Raw genomic sequence first — 14,672 nt, 5'->3', positions numbered from 1 at the left:
GTTTTTGCTAGAGGGGCAACCGGTATTCCTCGGACCAGTGTTGGAATTATGCTTGGATGAGATGGGGCCATCGCCCTCGAGCAATATGGATGATTTATGTATTCGCAGCTTTTCAGCTAAGATCAGATTATAGGGCCAAGTTTGGAATCAATGCATGGTTTTTGGTAGACAGAAATTTCTTTGACGATACGTTATATCATGATGATAAGCTTAAGCTTTCACGAAAGGAAAAGGTCAACGTTGAGGCGAAACTATAATCCAGCTGAATATCATGGGTTAGTCACTAATCCGTCCATTAGACATAAGACAGCTTTTGATAACCTTCACATAGCGTAAAATATCAATCACTTATCAGTTAAGCCTCTACTAGTTGGAATCGGAATCCGACAATGGTGCCTGGTAAGCGTTCTTCGGTTCCACATCGGTGATCGAAGAAGGACGTTCCTCGTTTCTTTCCCTTCTTCTGCGTAGCTTCCTGATTTCTTCCTATAAAGGTAACATATAGATCAAACTCACTGACAATGAAAAATCATGCTGCTGATAGTTTGGGTTTACCGAGGACGATTATAACAGATGAAATATATGCAAGATCGTGGAGTCGTTTACCTTTGACTTTGGTTGAGTTGGTTCATTGGATTGATTTGATTGGTTCGACTGGCTTGGTGGTGACTTCTCTCGACTCCTTCGAAGCCATGTGCTACCGAAAGATATCAAAGCACCCAAAAGCAAGACCGGCCCGATTCTTGGGTCGCCCAACCGATCATGGAGTCCCCTCACGAAACCGTAGATCTTGTGCTTGAGTCCCGTGCTCTTCGAAAGTACGCTCCCGACTCCCCTCGAGATGATTGGATCCATATCTTCAGGAACAAGTTCAGGAGTCTTTGTTTTCTGCATAATTCGAGGGCAAAACATTAATAAAAGTTTTCATAAAATAGACAGCCTAACAACTCAAGATACCAGTTTTAGGCAAAGTCGTTTAAAAATGCCGAATCGCATCAAAAAATGACTGACTTACAAAGAATGGAAGATCCCTTGAGTCACCATCTCTGATTATGCTCGATACCCACTCGATAATCTGAGGAATCTCATTGGAGCCATTGTACCTTGCTACGAGCTGTGAAGCACGGTCATACTCCTGATCATTTAATGCATCCCACATGGTTTTCGGCTTCCTTCTCACCGGCTCATTCTCCTCTGTCAAATTCCTCGTGTAACGAACGATGAACAGCCGAGGCACATCTGATATGTCCCTCCTGGGCCCACAAGTTTCATAGCTTGTCTCTGATTGAAGGTAAAAGAAACAGTATTTCTGGAAGTAACATTTAGGCAGTCAGGACGAAGCCACGCAAGATTAACGAGAAGGATGTAAGCAAAAAAATGCTTGTCTAACGCAAAAAAAAAAAAAAATGATGAACTGACTTTCTGGGTTTCCCCATTGAGCCACGTGAAAGTGAGTCGCTTCCTCTTCGATGCAACCGTTGCAGGTACAGAGGAATCTTCGTTGTCATGAGATATTATTTCTTGGACCCTGCGCATGGTCTATGAACTTATGTAATTTCATCCGATCACCAAGCTCACAAGCTCAAACGATAACGGGAATAAGAAAATCATGCAAAAGAAATATCAAGAACGTTCTTCTATCTAAGGAGAGGAAACCTACTGCACGCATGCTGTTAAGTTCAGGGCTGAGCCTTCCAGCGAGGACTACACAGTACCAAGAAAGGGTATCAGCTCCCGCACGAGAATAGCCACGGGCATCACAGCCCAGCTCGTTCGATGTCTCAGCCCTCAATTGAGGAAGTTCTGAAATAAAAAGGGTAAACCAGATGAGCACTACTTGCGAACTATATATTATGTCCAATGATAGAAAAAGAGCTCGGTATTAATGTAATACCTTGATTTTTGTTCTGTTCCATCAGATCCGTGAACTGAGAGTTGTTGACTGGTCCTGCCAGGTACCAAACAACCAGAGAGCCATTGTGAGAGATGAACATAAGCGAGAACAAACTTTGCTGGATGGTGAAAACATTAGATGATTAATGCAGACGAGAAATCACCATGGTGCACGACAGGTTTGACTCCAGGGTCCTTCAGAAATACTATAGAAGGAGCAGATTCCACCTCAAAACTGTCATCAACATCATCAAATTTCATGAGATATATTGTGCATGTAGAGTTTTGAGTATCGATTCAGTAACACAGTGAATATGAGGAAAGAACAAGTCCACTTACGCGTTCCACCAAAAGGACGAATCCTCTTCTCTCCACAGTAAAAACGCAAAAGAGGCATGGTCCCAGTACTTCAAAGCAGCCAGGCGTATGAATGGAGTCGCTCGCTCCCCGGTTTTCGAGAAGAAAATGACCTTTACCTGTGACTCTAACTGCGTCAGTGAAAAGCTAAAGAGATGCATTTACATGCATAGATATTATTTCCTTGATTTATAGAGTTACATACAAAAAGTATAGTACCTTATGAGGACTAATTTTGGCCATAAACTTCTGTGCCTGCAAAAGAATTTGTTCAACATCATTAAATTGCCAGAAAGAGAACCAAGTTGAAAACACCTGAATCAGCTGTTGAAATCCAATTATGAAAGGCACATATCCAAGAATTTATTCCTCTACCAATGACTCCTTTGAGTAGTAGAGTATGCGAGGCAATCTGAGCACAATTGTTGCAAACCAATCGGTAACTGCATCAACCGAGAGCTGTCCTTCAAACCTTACAACGAAAAGTTAGATTCCATGAGGATAACTCTCATTCACAGTATGATTATGATTTGAATTTCACAGAAGTATTTGTTTGCCCAAAGTTAAAGATAGAAGCAAACTGAGAACTGAACCTACCTAATTGAACAGCCCACAGTTTTGCATCCAGATGGAAACGCAACGACTGATGGTAACCCTGCAATAATTGCCCTTCATGTTAATAATTAAAAACCAATGACTTATACCTCATGCTTATAATTCCCTCTGATACATAGAAATGCAAGAGATGAATCACTATGTCAACTGTACAATTAGATATAAAGGTCAGAAACAGAACTCGTACAGAATACATTATTCTAGAAGGGGAATCCAATCATTTTGATGATTCCGGGATCAGAATCTATGAGATAGAAAAGGAAAAATATTTCTGTGATAACATATACTAACCATTCCTAAAGAAGGATCTCCCAGTTGGTCTTTTGTCAGCAAGGTATGCTGCAAGTTGGACCTCGCGAAGCTCTATAGCAGCAGCATTAGCAATACCATCCAACAAGGAAACTGGACGCAAATCGACGATCGATGTGAATTAAGAGAGAGAATTGCTTTGTGATATTAGCTAACATTCGAAGCTCAAGAATTTGAAGAATAAAGGTATCAAATAAAATAACAAAAATTGCTTTAAGAGGAATTTGTACCAATCCTTTTCCATGTACCATCGTACTGAGTACAACAAACACTGCCAGATGAATAGATCTGCATTCAAAATTTTAATATCAGTTAGCTCTCTGTTGAAATGCACTGACAGGAAGATGGCAACAGGATCGTGAGTAAAAATGAAAAGGTTGATACATGCATCAGAATTCTATACCAGAGACGTAAGCTGCAAACACTTCTGGCTAAGTAAAGACTCAAAAGGTAAATAATACCCACAGTGCAAAAGGATTTGGTATATCAAAATTAGCCAGCTACCCAATCAAAACAAAGAAAAGAAATAGAATCTTCATCATCTGTAGGAACTTCCACTACAACTTGGCAGAAACTTTCTACATGTCGGATTCATGACAATATACAAGAATGCAACAAAAAAATAAATGATTCAATAGACAGTACTTAAATGAAAACAAATCACAAATAGAGTAAAAGTGGTCATACCAGAACCATTGATGGCTTGTCTGATTGGAGAATAAGCTGGAAGTCCTCAGCAGTAATAGCATTGAAATTGTCCTCCCCCTGAACTATAATAGCATGTGGATTAGATCAAGAGGTCACCTTCTGGAACAAGGAGGTAGAGAAAATGTATACCCACGTACATATTCCCGAGATTTAGGTTCAATATAATCACTAACCAGAAGCATCATCTAACAATGGAAGCTGAACATCAGAGAATCTTTTTCCGGCAAATCGCTGTTTAGCTTCTTCAATAACATGCTACACCAAAGAAATAATTATTGAAATGATTACAAGAGATCTCTAATGATAAAGACAAAAGGCCAAGGAAAGCTACTAACGGGCTGCTCTTCAATTTCGAATATGTCGTAATTTCTCTTCCATATAGGATTTGTCAGCAACTCATATGCATAGCGAACCTGCAAAACCAACTGAATGATCAAAAGAAGGCTGTTCGAAAGAAGGTGAACACGTAAAATATACAATCTTTTGCACTAGTCTTCAAACTGTGAGCAGACTGACCTTTACAAAATCAAATGAATTTGATGAGTCAGTGTCTGACTTCCTGCGATATTCACATTGTGAATTTCATAAAAAATGAACAGAAATCTAACAGAAACCCACACAACAAGGTCAACAAAAGCAGCACCACTTCGACGAGAGCTTCTCATAGGCCTCTTCCACCTCCTCGACAGAAGCATACATTCTAACACCCAGTACTGCAATTGCAGAAACCAAGAGAAGAAATCGATGTAGCTTAGAGAAAATGACAAGCAATGGATTTATTTATTAAAGAAAAATACAGAAAGACGCCATAAATTACTGAAAGAGCTCACCATCATAGTGAGATCGAGGGAAGCTTTGAGGAATAACAATGAGCTGGAAAAACATGGCTCCCGTGAAAAGAATCAAAGGCAACGCGTATGCTTTAACTCTGGTCAACGTTGAGGAAACCATTGCCATCTTTCTGGAGTACACAAACATAAAAAATGGATTCAAACAAGAAAAAGTGAGCTCTTAAGAAGGAAGACCAAGATGCAACATTAAATCATAACATTAGCAGGATATATAATAATCTTTAGATGGATTTTATCGAAAGATGTCACAAGTGCCTTCCAAGGATCCTAAATATTCATATTTGAGAAGCATTCAGACTAGGAGCTGTAAATATCCACATTTTTGTCTCTTCTGAGACTTCGACGACAGAATCGCACAGAACATACAAGGCCGGCAATTGCACTGTTTTATTCTTTGAAGGAATGGAAAACTCAATCAAACGACTTTTTCTGACCACGTCTCTGGCACCGGAATGACAAAACATTCGAAATGAAACAAAACCTGAATAACATAACAAAGAATACAGAGCATGATACAGAACTACAATCCTATACACATTTAACTACTGAGGGAACACTCACAGTTCCAGTTCTTTGAGTTCAGAACCAGCAGCTAAGCCAATCCGCTCCCAACCTCCTGAGTGACCAAGAAACCAAACAGAGAGTGAGTAACTAAACAGAAAAACCAGCGCCCAGAAAGCGAAAACGGAAAATTCGATGACAGCAGACAATCGGGGTTGCTTCATAAATCGATTTCAACAGAAATGACATCAGATTCTATCGAACAACATATTAGGAGGAAAGAACAGAGCTGGAAAGATATGCTTTGAGACATAAAAGTGAGATTTTTAGAGGCAATAACTGAGAGACCTCGGAGAAGTCGAATGCCCAGAAACAGAGATGCAGAGATTTCTCACACAGAAGGCAAGCAATCTCCGAGAAAGGGAAGAACATATGCCGATGGACATAAAAAGAAGGATCTTTGAGACAGAAACGGAGAGCGAGCCTGGCAGCGGGAGCTCCGAGCTCCAGCGAGAGTGGGAAAGACCGAAAATCGCGGTTCGGCCAGCGAAGAAACTACGGGTGGAGCTCGCCGGCCGAATCAGGTGGGCCGAACTAGAGAGGCGCTTGAAGCAATTACAGGCCCAAAACAGAACATCACATTTCGGCCCAATTCGAGATCACTTTTTCAGCCCATTTATCACTTCACGGACAGCATGTCAATGTCACCTCCATGTACGCGCTCTACGTACCATGGCAGCCGGGCTGTCCAATAATCTCAATAGTACGGCGTAGGCCTACCGAAAGTCACGAAAGCTTGCATTCAATTTCGGAAAACATTTTTTTCTTTCTGAAATTTGCTCTTCGGCTCGCAGTGCGATTTGATTCCACACGTACACAGACGTACTTGTCAATTGTTTCAGTTAGTTCTGTCGACTGAGCCGTACAATACTTCAGCACTACATATTAACAGGAGAAAAGTGATGCATGAGCATACAAATAGGGTGTCGAGACGATGCCACGGCTATGCTCCTTGACTGACACATTGATGCGATGGTTAATTTTCGAAGTCGTGCCCCAAACAATAATTATCGTAGGAGCCACGACGACAGGCCGGCCGGCATGGGAGACCTCATTAACCTTCCTATGCCCCAAAGAAGGAAAAAGAATAATGAATCATCCAAGGACTTTAGCTTTTACTCTAGATGGGGAAGGATGTAATGGTGAGATAGGTAATCCCAAATTGACCTCATAACTGGGAAGTTTGCAATCATCCCAAAAAAATTCAAATCCTTCTTCTTTTGGAGGAATGAGAATTTCATTGTCCTCCTTGTACTCTCCAATTTTTATATGCAAAGTTAGAAAAGGAATGGCGGAATAATCACTTTACATAAGTAGTAAATGAGGATAAGATTATTGACTTTTTGTTGCTACTAAACCTTATCTTTTGTTGCCCCACCTATTATTGTTGGCATTCACATTATCTTACGAGCGTCTAACATCATGCATTTTGTAATTGTACGTACAAAAAGTGGAAAATGATACCTATGTATTCTCTAGATTTGCGTTGTAACTAGTGCCACGACGATCGTACTGCAATCTCTTGTGCTCGATGTACGCAAGGCAATCGTAGGTGTTGTCACGATCATTGGCAATAATTGGACCTATGGGTTTGCCAAATTATAAGTTGGGTGCTCTAACCATTCAACCATGGACGTGAAATTGAGATCCTTATACATGGTGACTAACAATATCCCAATCGAAATAAAATATTCATGATAATCTACAAAAATTCAGAGGAATTATCGGAAAGACATCAATTTAAAACCTGGAATTTCGATTTAAGAGATGTTGAGGCTTGAAAAGAGGGGAAAAAGAAAATTCACTATTCATTCATGGGCTACATTAAATTTCAGTGAATCTTTTCTCACATATTTTTTTCATTACAAACTATGTATAAAACTCTTCATCTCCGCGTAGATAGTACAAGTATATAATCCATCCTTGCATATGTATATTCATGAAAAAAAAAGGAAGAAGGAGAAGATATAACTGCATTCAATTTTATGATAGGTCATGACTTCAATAATTTGTCAATAGAAAATTACTTGAAAAAAAAAACATTGTTTCTTCACGATAAATTTATTCTCATCATGTATAAATTCGAGATCATCGAGTCCTATCAAGTCCTATCAAACGTTTTGATCGACTACTCGCATAAAGTATTGTTCGTGAGATAAGCGGTGTGATGACTTGTCGAATCACGAAAGCTGCGGCGACTCCATGTGCACAAGCAAGTGTAGATGCATCGGAAATACAGCGGTTGAGATTCGATAGGACTCGATGGTCGATCAAAACGTTCGATATATGTTTTTTCGAAGATAGCATATCTTATATAATCTTCTCTCTCATCAAAATTCACGCGCAGCCATGGGACGCGGAATCTTTGATGTCGCTATAAAAGCCTGCCAGATACTTTTAATGATAAAAATAAAAATCAAATAATAAAATCAAAATAGCTGTTTTGTCTTTTTCTGAAACGTGGCGGCTTCCTGATAGGTGAGGGGGTCTCGCTTCGTTGGGCTAAGGGTGACGGGAGCAGCACCTGAACCGCGTGTCTCGCTCGCCAGCTCGGGAACTCAACGGCGGGCCCCCACATGCCCACGTGTCGGCCGTTAGAGAAGAGGCCCAACTCTGTCCGACCCGGACGTCACCCGGTGTGGGCCACCACGACACCCGCACCCAACCAAAAACTCGTGGGCATCCCCTCCAAATTACGCATTTGCCCCTGGAAACGAGTAATTATTATTATATTATTGCTAAAAGAATTTTCGAATTTTAGATTATTACTTAATATATATATATATGTGTGTGTGTGTGTCTTTTTTAAAATATATCGCTTTTTTTTTTCCCAATGAATTCCTCGTGTATTACTACTAATAATGCTAAAAGAAAGAATATGGAACAAATTGGGGTTGAATTATAGCAAAGATGAGTTTTCTCTACATGTAATTCGTTGTGATTTTTATTTTTTGACCGATGAAAATGGGTATATTCTGAAAGACGTACAGATACATACATGAAAGAGAGAGCATATGGATTTCGATAGAATACATATAGCCATTTGTAGGTGGGGTACGGACGAAGAAATATTGCTAGTAATAATGTTTGGTTGATTTAACGCGACGATAGGGACACGGTTCGATCCTATCGATTTTTTTAAATTTTTTTTATAGAAGGTTCGTACTGAAGTGGATCTTATAGTCATAGAAATGATTTAAAGAAATGTTGCTACGTGCAATGGGGTGAGGTAGCCATTCTGATTGGTGAGCAGTTCTTTCATGGGATAATTTAAAAATAAAAATAAAGATAAAATTATGATGTACGAAGAAGAAGAGGACTCCAACAAAATTCTTGCGATAAAGACGACAACGGGAATTAAAATTTCCCCATTTTGATATTGTTAAGGATCATGTCGTAGAGGACTCGAATTATTCGAGGTTAAGTCCGTCTTTTATTAAATCACGAAACAGGTTGTGATTGACAAATTATACTCGCTTAGATAGAATTTACATGTGCTATAAATGTCCAAGAAAATATCTCGTAATTTCGGCGCAAAATAAACTGATAATACCTCGTAATTTCGTGCATAACAAACACGCTTGTGTGTTCTCTTCATGTGTTTTGAATCAAAGGTCACAGGCCAAATGAAAAATGTGAACAATTTGCTCGAAAGAAGAGAAAAGAAATCATCACAAAATTCCGATCACATCATCGTGGCAGGGATTACAGCTTCGAAACGGAATGTCGGATCGCATGGCTGAATGAACGGGGCAATAAATGACGAGTGAAGTGGCATTTTTCTTCATTTAGAAGAGAATGAAAACTTGGATTTGATGCTCGTGCAACTCTCTTATCTATATTTGTCATCTTCGGTTAGAGTTTTGCTCATAAAATGATCGAGTTGATTACAACCGCGCTCTTCTTTAGAGCCCGTTCCTGATACGCGTAACGGGTGTGAAAACCCGCACGAGTCTTACGAGGAAAAAGTCCTCTCTCGAGAATGTCATATTTATCTAAATCAATTTCTTAATCCGTTCTACGTACATGCTGTATAATTAATTTGATTATTTAGATTGATTGTTGGAGCTGCATTTCTTATTTCACCAGTGACAACGATAGATATTATTGATTCTATTAGGAGAAGGTGAAAACTCGACTCGAGGGGTAAAACGAATAGGTGGAAATATTTTAGCTCTAATTGCTCGGCTTATTTTTAACATTTTCTAAGTAATTTGCCTTATGAATATGTTCAATATGGTGCTTTTTTTTTTTCATGGTAGCTTTGTTCAATATGGTGCATTCTTAGTAAGATTTTATCTGTGTACTCATTCTTCTTCTTCTTCTTCTTTTTTCCCTTTCAATAAATATAGCTCTCGTTTAACATAATCGAGTGATACGAAGTTGCATAGGAACTGCATATTATCATTCCTAGGAACATATACATTTCATCCGGGAATGATTTAAAATCATACGAGAATGGAGAAACTAACATTCAATTTGTCCCAAGAGTCGAAGTATAGCCCCGTCGCGTGTCTCAAATCGGTTTACCAAAATAAAGTATATGCATAAACTTATCGAATCCATCACGTATTATATATAATACTTATGGGATAAGTATATATATGATTAGAAAATACATTAAAAAAGATTATGAAAATTAACAAGAGTGTAATCAATCTATATTGCGCGTATCGATGTCAAATGCTTGGAATATAAAATTGGTAGCGTGGGTTTCATGTGGGATTACAAAAAATGTGGATAATTGGAGAGAAGGGGGCTTGGTTTTCATTATTTCCATACGAATCCTTCAAGACATTATTAAAACATACTTCTCGCACCGTACGCACAGGTGATGAGAGAGGCAGAGAGAGATGAATTTGTCTGTTTTGAAATATAATATTTTCGAAAAAGAGATGTAGTGCAGTGGCTAATACCCTCACCGGTAATTTAAACGTTTCAGATTCGATTCTCATTAGTAAGACTATCCGTGCCCATTTATTTAAATTTTTTTATTTTATTGTACTAGGTTACGAGCTTCCTATTATAATCGAAAAAAAAAATTTCACTAATCGTTTGGCAAACTGCGATGTCGATAGTGGCAAGACTTAATTCCAGTGCGGATTTCAAAATTTATTAGAGGAGCATTCGATCACTAGCATTGGACAGTGGAGAGAGAATCCTCTTCTCACTTTTCGTCGGGATCCATATAAAATTATTATAAAAAGGTAGAAAATCAGAATTCTAACGAATTACTCCAATTGAACTGCGCTCATCCGGCGTGTCCTTTTTTCTATTTTTATAATTTTTCTCTTGTACTCACTGGCCTTTTGTTGTGAAAAAAAAAATCTTCATTCACTTGCCCAGAAAAAAGGGGTGGATTAGACTAGATAATGGATTAAAATATCTAAAAAATAATTGGAAAGTTAATAATAAATCTATAAATAAATTAATGAAAATGGGCATTTCACCGGTGATGTAACCATTGAAAATTGAATTTTAAAGGCCAGTCACCCCAAAGAATAAGATCAGTTAGTCACCAACCAAATATCATGTCTCACCCTTCTCTTTTCTTCCCAGAGCCAGAACCCGGGATTCGGTTGTTGGCGAACCGGCATGTGCTGATCGGATGCACGGTGTGCCTGATCGGGATTCTACGTAGGGTCAGCCGATGCATATTGGGTTAGCATGGGTCGGACTCAAATTATTATGAAATAAGTTTCATTATCTCATCAATCATACTCAGTCTCCTTGATTTAGAAAAATCTATACGAAGAGACCCACACAACCCCATTATAAGGTTTATGACGACAACAACAATAGTTGAGGCTGCCGAAACAGAGCAAATTCATATTTGTTATCTACTTAATTTTTTTTTAGGAATTTCCTCTCAATAATTCCATATAAAATCCAACTCTGATGGCCCAGCAGCTGAGGTTGACGGAGCCTGCTGATGCTGATGCTGATGCTGATCACGAAACGCCACCCTCCTTCCCAAATCGAACCCCGGCACGACGGATGACATCTCGGGATGGTTCATGTTGCTTGCGAGCACTACCTCCTGTGAGGCGTCGATCATCTCCCTCTCCACCTTGAGGTTCGGGTTCTCGAGAAGTGCTCGGAGGATGGACTGTTCCTGCATTAGGACGGGACCGGGGTATTCCTGGTTAGGAGGAATGGAGACGGGTTGTCCGGAGTAAAGTGATCCGAGGATCGGAACTCTCGGGACGGTGCTCGCGTTCGAGGAGACCGAGAAGAGGGGATCGATGTTGGTGAACAGAGGATCAGTGTGTTCCTTGTTCTCGATCGGGTTGGAGAAGCAGGGCACGTAGGCTGCAGATTCCGGCACGGGTTCCGCCTTGGTAGTTTGAGGCGAAGAGTCCGTTAATGGAGGCAGAGCAGGACAGTCTTGGTTCGCGATAGATCCAACTCTCATAAGATCCGTAATATGGATCTTCTTTCCTCCCGCAGTCTTCTCGAAAACCCGACTGATCACCCATTCGTTCTGCATAACAATTCAGGAGACAACAATCAATTTTCATTCACACGATGAAAGATTTCGGATAGCCGATAAACTCATTGCCACGTCAAAACGGACTAGGCTATGGGGAAGTTCGAAATTTCAGTTTAGGACATGAAGAAGAGAAGGTAACAATGCATGCCAAAAATGAAAGAAAATCGAGTCAATCCATAAAAAGCGAAAAGAAGATAGATAACGGGAATTGAAACCGGACAAAGCCGGAGAACATAGAAGAGTTATCAAAAACATTGAGCCGTGCCATCTGCGGCCCGATTTGATCGTTCGAGCACTGTGAAGATTGGACTTGGACACCCGTTGATCAATGATGATCGGCAAAGTTCAGCTGAGCCGAAAGGAACAGATTAAAACAGGGAACTAAGAAGACACGTACCTTTGCAGATTTCGGGAGATACTGGTGGGAGAGTTTTCCATCCAGCCGGTATTCGTGCATGACCCAGTTTGTCTTCTCGCCCTTCGGAGCTCTCCCGCGGTAAAACACCAGCGTCTTCTTCATCCCGACCAGCGATTTCCCCCGGTAGATCTCCTTGTCCTTCCCCGTCGCCTTCCAGTACCCTGCCTCGGTCGCCCTGTTCGTCCTCAGACCCGTCGGATACTTCCGGTCCCGTATGCAGAAGAAATACCACTCCTTCTCTCCCATTTTCGCTTTCCCTTCATTCGATACACCAACAACAACCAATCAAACTCGTTGCCCAATAACAAAATTAAATACAATAAAAGAATCTTTTTTTTTCAGTCAATTAAAAAAGAAGAACCGATCTTTTTAAGTATTGATTGTTCAATGGAGACTAGCAGTTTACTTACTGGGCAAGTCCCAAGGCTCGGACTTGTTCAAGTCGACTTCTCCGATGGCGCTCGCCCAGAAGTTCACGTCCATTACTTTCTTGTGCAGGTAATGACTAATGAGCTCTTCGTCGGTCGGGTGGAACCTGAACCCAGGGGGCAGGTCTATCCGATGATCTTCCTTTCCAATCCCAGGAACATTCTCCATCTCCATCGACCCGGAACCCGAACTCCGCCTTAAACCCTTGTCCCCTCCAATCAAGAAACTCTACCTCACCCCCTAAAGATCACAACTTTACACAAGCAGAGGACAAACTCAGATGCAGAGGTGCTAAGGAAAAGCTAAAGAGAAAGGGTTCATGGAGAAGATGAATAGAGGGAAGAAACCATGGGAGCTGAGGAGCTGCTGCAAATATGAAAAGGGGAGAGGTTTAAGAGAAAAAAAAGAGGACTTTGAGGAGCAGAGAGCTCCTAAATACTTATCTTTAGAGAGAGAGGGAGAGAGAGAGAGAGAGAGAAACGTGGGATGTAAGGCAACCTTTGTTAGGTCGTTTTGGCAATTTTTTTCTCTTTTAGCTTTTTGTAATAATTCCACCCCTTTCTTCCCACTATTTGACTCGCCCAAAATCAGCTCAACTTTGCATTCATTCATGTATAATGTACATGATACGACACACTTTGAGGTAATGGCTATCCCATCATTTATAGTCTCAAGGGATATTTCTCGTGCTCGAATGGCTTAATTATGTGTTTCTCTCTCGACCATCAGCGTCATTTATATTTTAGAGCCATACATAACAGATAATGAATTGCCGGCAGTATTACAGGTTAGGCATCGCCGTCCGCCACAATTAATCTCGAAGGAATTACATTACAACGCCATTATAATTATGGGCACGAATATGTTTGTGTGGTCATATATGTTTACTAAAACAATAGGTGATTATAAAATTTAACGTAAAGTTACGTTACAGTAATATCCATATCGATGAATCCCGACAACCAAAGAGCCCTCTTATGTGAAGCAATGGAGTATTGTTAGGCAATTCTCGTTTTTGCAGGTTTTGGATTGACTCCAACCGTCTGACAGTAGATCGAGGCGGGCTCTGAGCAAGGAAATCGGTAAAGCGCGATGAAGATGCGCATTTCGTGACAAATCAATAAGATAAGGTTATCTTCGCAAATCTATTGAAAGATAAGGATATATATGCAACAAATTGGCAATGAGTGGGCAATTGTGTAATTTGGCACTTTATTTGTCTATTTTTTAGCTTATTAGAAAATTATCATCGTCATACACAGTATGAGAGGACAAACGGTGATTTGATGTGTATTGGTTGTTTCATTAATTGCTTCACAGGAGTTATATATCGCACATGCATTTATCTAGGTTTCGTTGTCCTTATAATATTAAAAAATATACCTACACCAAATTAATAATAATAATAAAAAAGAATGAAAGAAAATTACTTTATTCACATGATAGAACATATATATCTAATTACCTGATGAGGGCAAAAGCTATGAGAATGCATGAAGCATAATCCAAGAGTCGACATTCCAGCATCAAAATAGGCCGAAATTGTAAGTTTGTATTTAGTGCAAATTGACCGAAATAGCCCATAGAGACGTATTGAAAATATATATCTTCGAGGCATAAAAGCAATTCTTTGGCTGGAGAAAAATTAATAATAAATTGATATTTCATGAAGGCATGTTATACCATGTCCCGAAATATCACAACGAAAGCAGTACAACAAACATTGTTATATATACTTGTTAAATCCTAAATATCGCATGCATTTTCGAGAACTTTTTTGTCCTGAATTGAATAAAAAAGAAATGCATAGGCAAAATAAGAATCACATATGGACTGTGACATCCAATAATTAAAAAGACCCACCAGCTTTTCAGTCCTTTTCTTCTCCGGGTGATTGATTTATATGCAGATTCGATTGGCATGATATACACAGTTATTGTGATTAAAATTTCAGTAACTCCTTAAAATTAACCTTTTAAAATCCCAAATTTACCTATACGCGCATGTGATAGGAATTGTCTATATATTTTAACTATCG

At 39.7% G+C, this 14,672-nt stretch overlaps 2 protein-coding genes across 4 annotated transcripts; both read right to left on the bottom strand.

The window, feature by feature from the left end:
• Positions 1-199: 199 nt before the first annotated feature.
• LOC116213520 (dnaJ homolog subfamily C member 16) lies at positions 200-5,884 on the bottom strand. 3 transcript variants are annotated; one of them, XM_031548504.1, is made up of 21 exons: positions 5,575-5,884; positions 5,295-5,349; positions 4,713-4,843; positions 4,526-4,595; positions 4,399-4,441; positions 4,218-4,295; positions 4,056-4,137; positions 3,862-3,944; positions 3,405-3,462; positions 3,157-3,267; positions 2,848-2,905; positions 2,626-2,722; positions 2,470-2,505; positions 2,233-2,369; positions 2,058-2,128; positions 1,895-1,948; positions 1,661-1,803; positions 1,420-1,539; positions 1,016-1,309; positions 607-888; positions 200-486 (listed from the first exon to the last, which is right to left on the bottom strand). In XM_031548504.1, the coding sequence occupies exons 1-21, from the start codon at positions 5,678-5,680 to the stop codon at positions 367-369; spliced, it is 2,229 nt and encodes a 742-aa protein (XP_031404364.1). In that variant the 5' UTR covers positions 5,681-5,884; the 3' UTR covers positions 200-366. The 3 variants fall into 3 exon arrangements, with proteins under 3 accessions (XP_031404364.1, XP_031404363.1, XP_031404362.1); XM_031548503.1 differs by having other exon boundaries at positions 5,630-5,753; XM_031548502.1 differs by having other exon boundaries at positions 5,583-5,742.
• A 5,093-nt stretch (positions 5,885-10,977) lies between these two features.
• LOC116215195 (NAC domain-containing protein 79-like) lies at positions 10,978-13,079 on the bottom strand. The gene is made up of 3 exons (XM_031550808.1): positions 12,616-13,079; positions 12,185-12,462; positions 10,978-11,778 (listed from the first exon to the last, which is right to left on the bottom strand). The coding sequence occupies exons 1-3, from the start codon at positions 12,806-12,808 to the stop codon at positions 11,164-11,166; spliced, it is 1,086 nt and encodes a 361-aa protein (XP_031406668.1). The 5' UTR covers positions 12,809-13,079; the 3' UTR covers positions 10,978-11,163.
• Positions 13,080-14,672: the final 1,593 nt, after the last annotated feature.

The sequence above is a fragment of the Punica granatum genome, chromosome 7, assembly GCF_007655135.1.
Source record: "Punica granatum isolate Tunisia-2019 chromosome 7, ASM765513v2, whole genome shotgun sequence".
NCBI classification, from domain to species: domain Eukaryota; kingdom Viridiplantae; phylum Streptophyta; class Magnoliopsida; order Myrtales; family Lythraceae; genus Punica; species Punica granatum.
The sequence above is the reverse complement of the archived record's forward strand: the minus strand, read 5'-3'. Positions and strand labels throughout refer to the sequence as shown.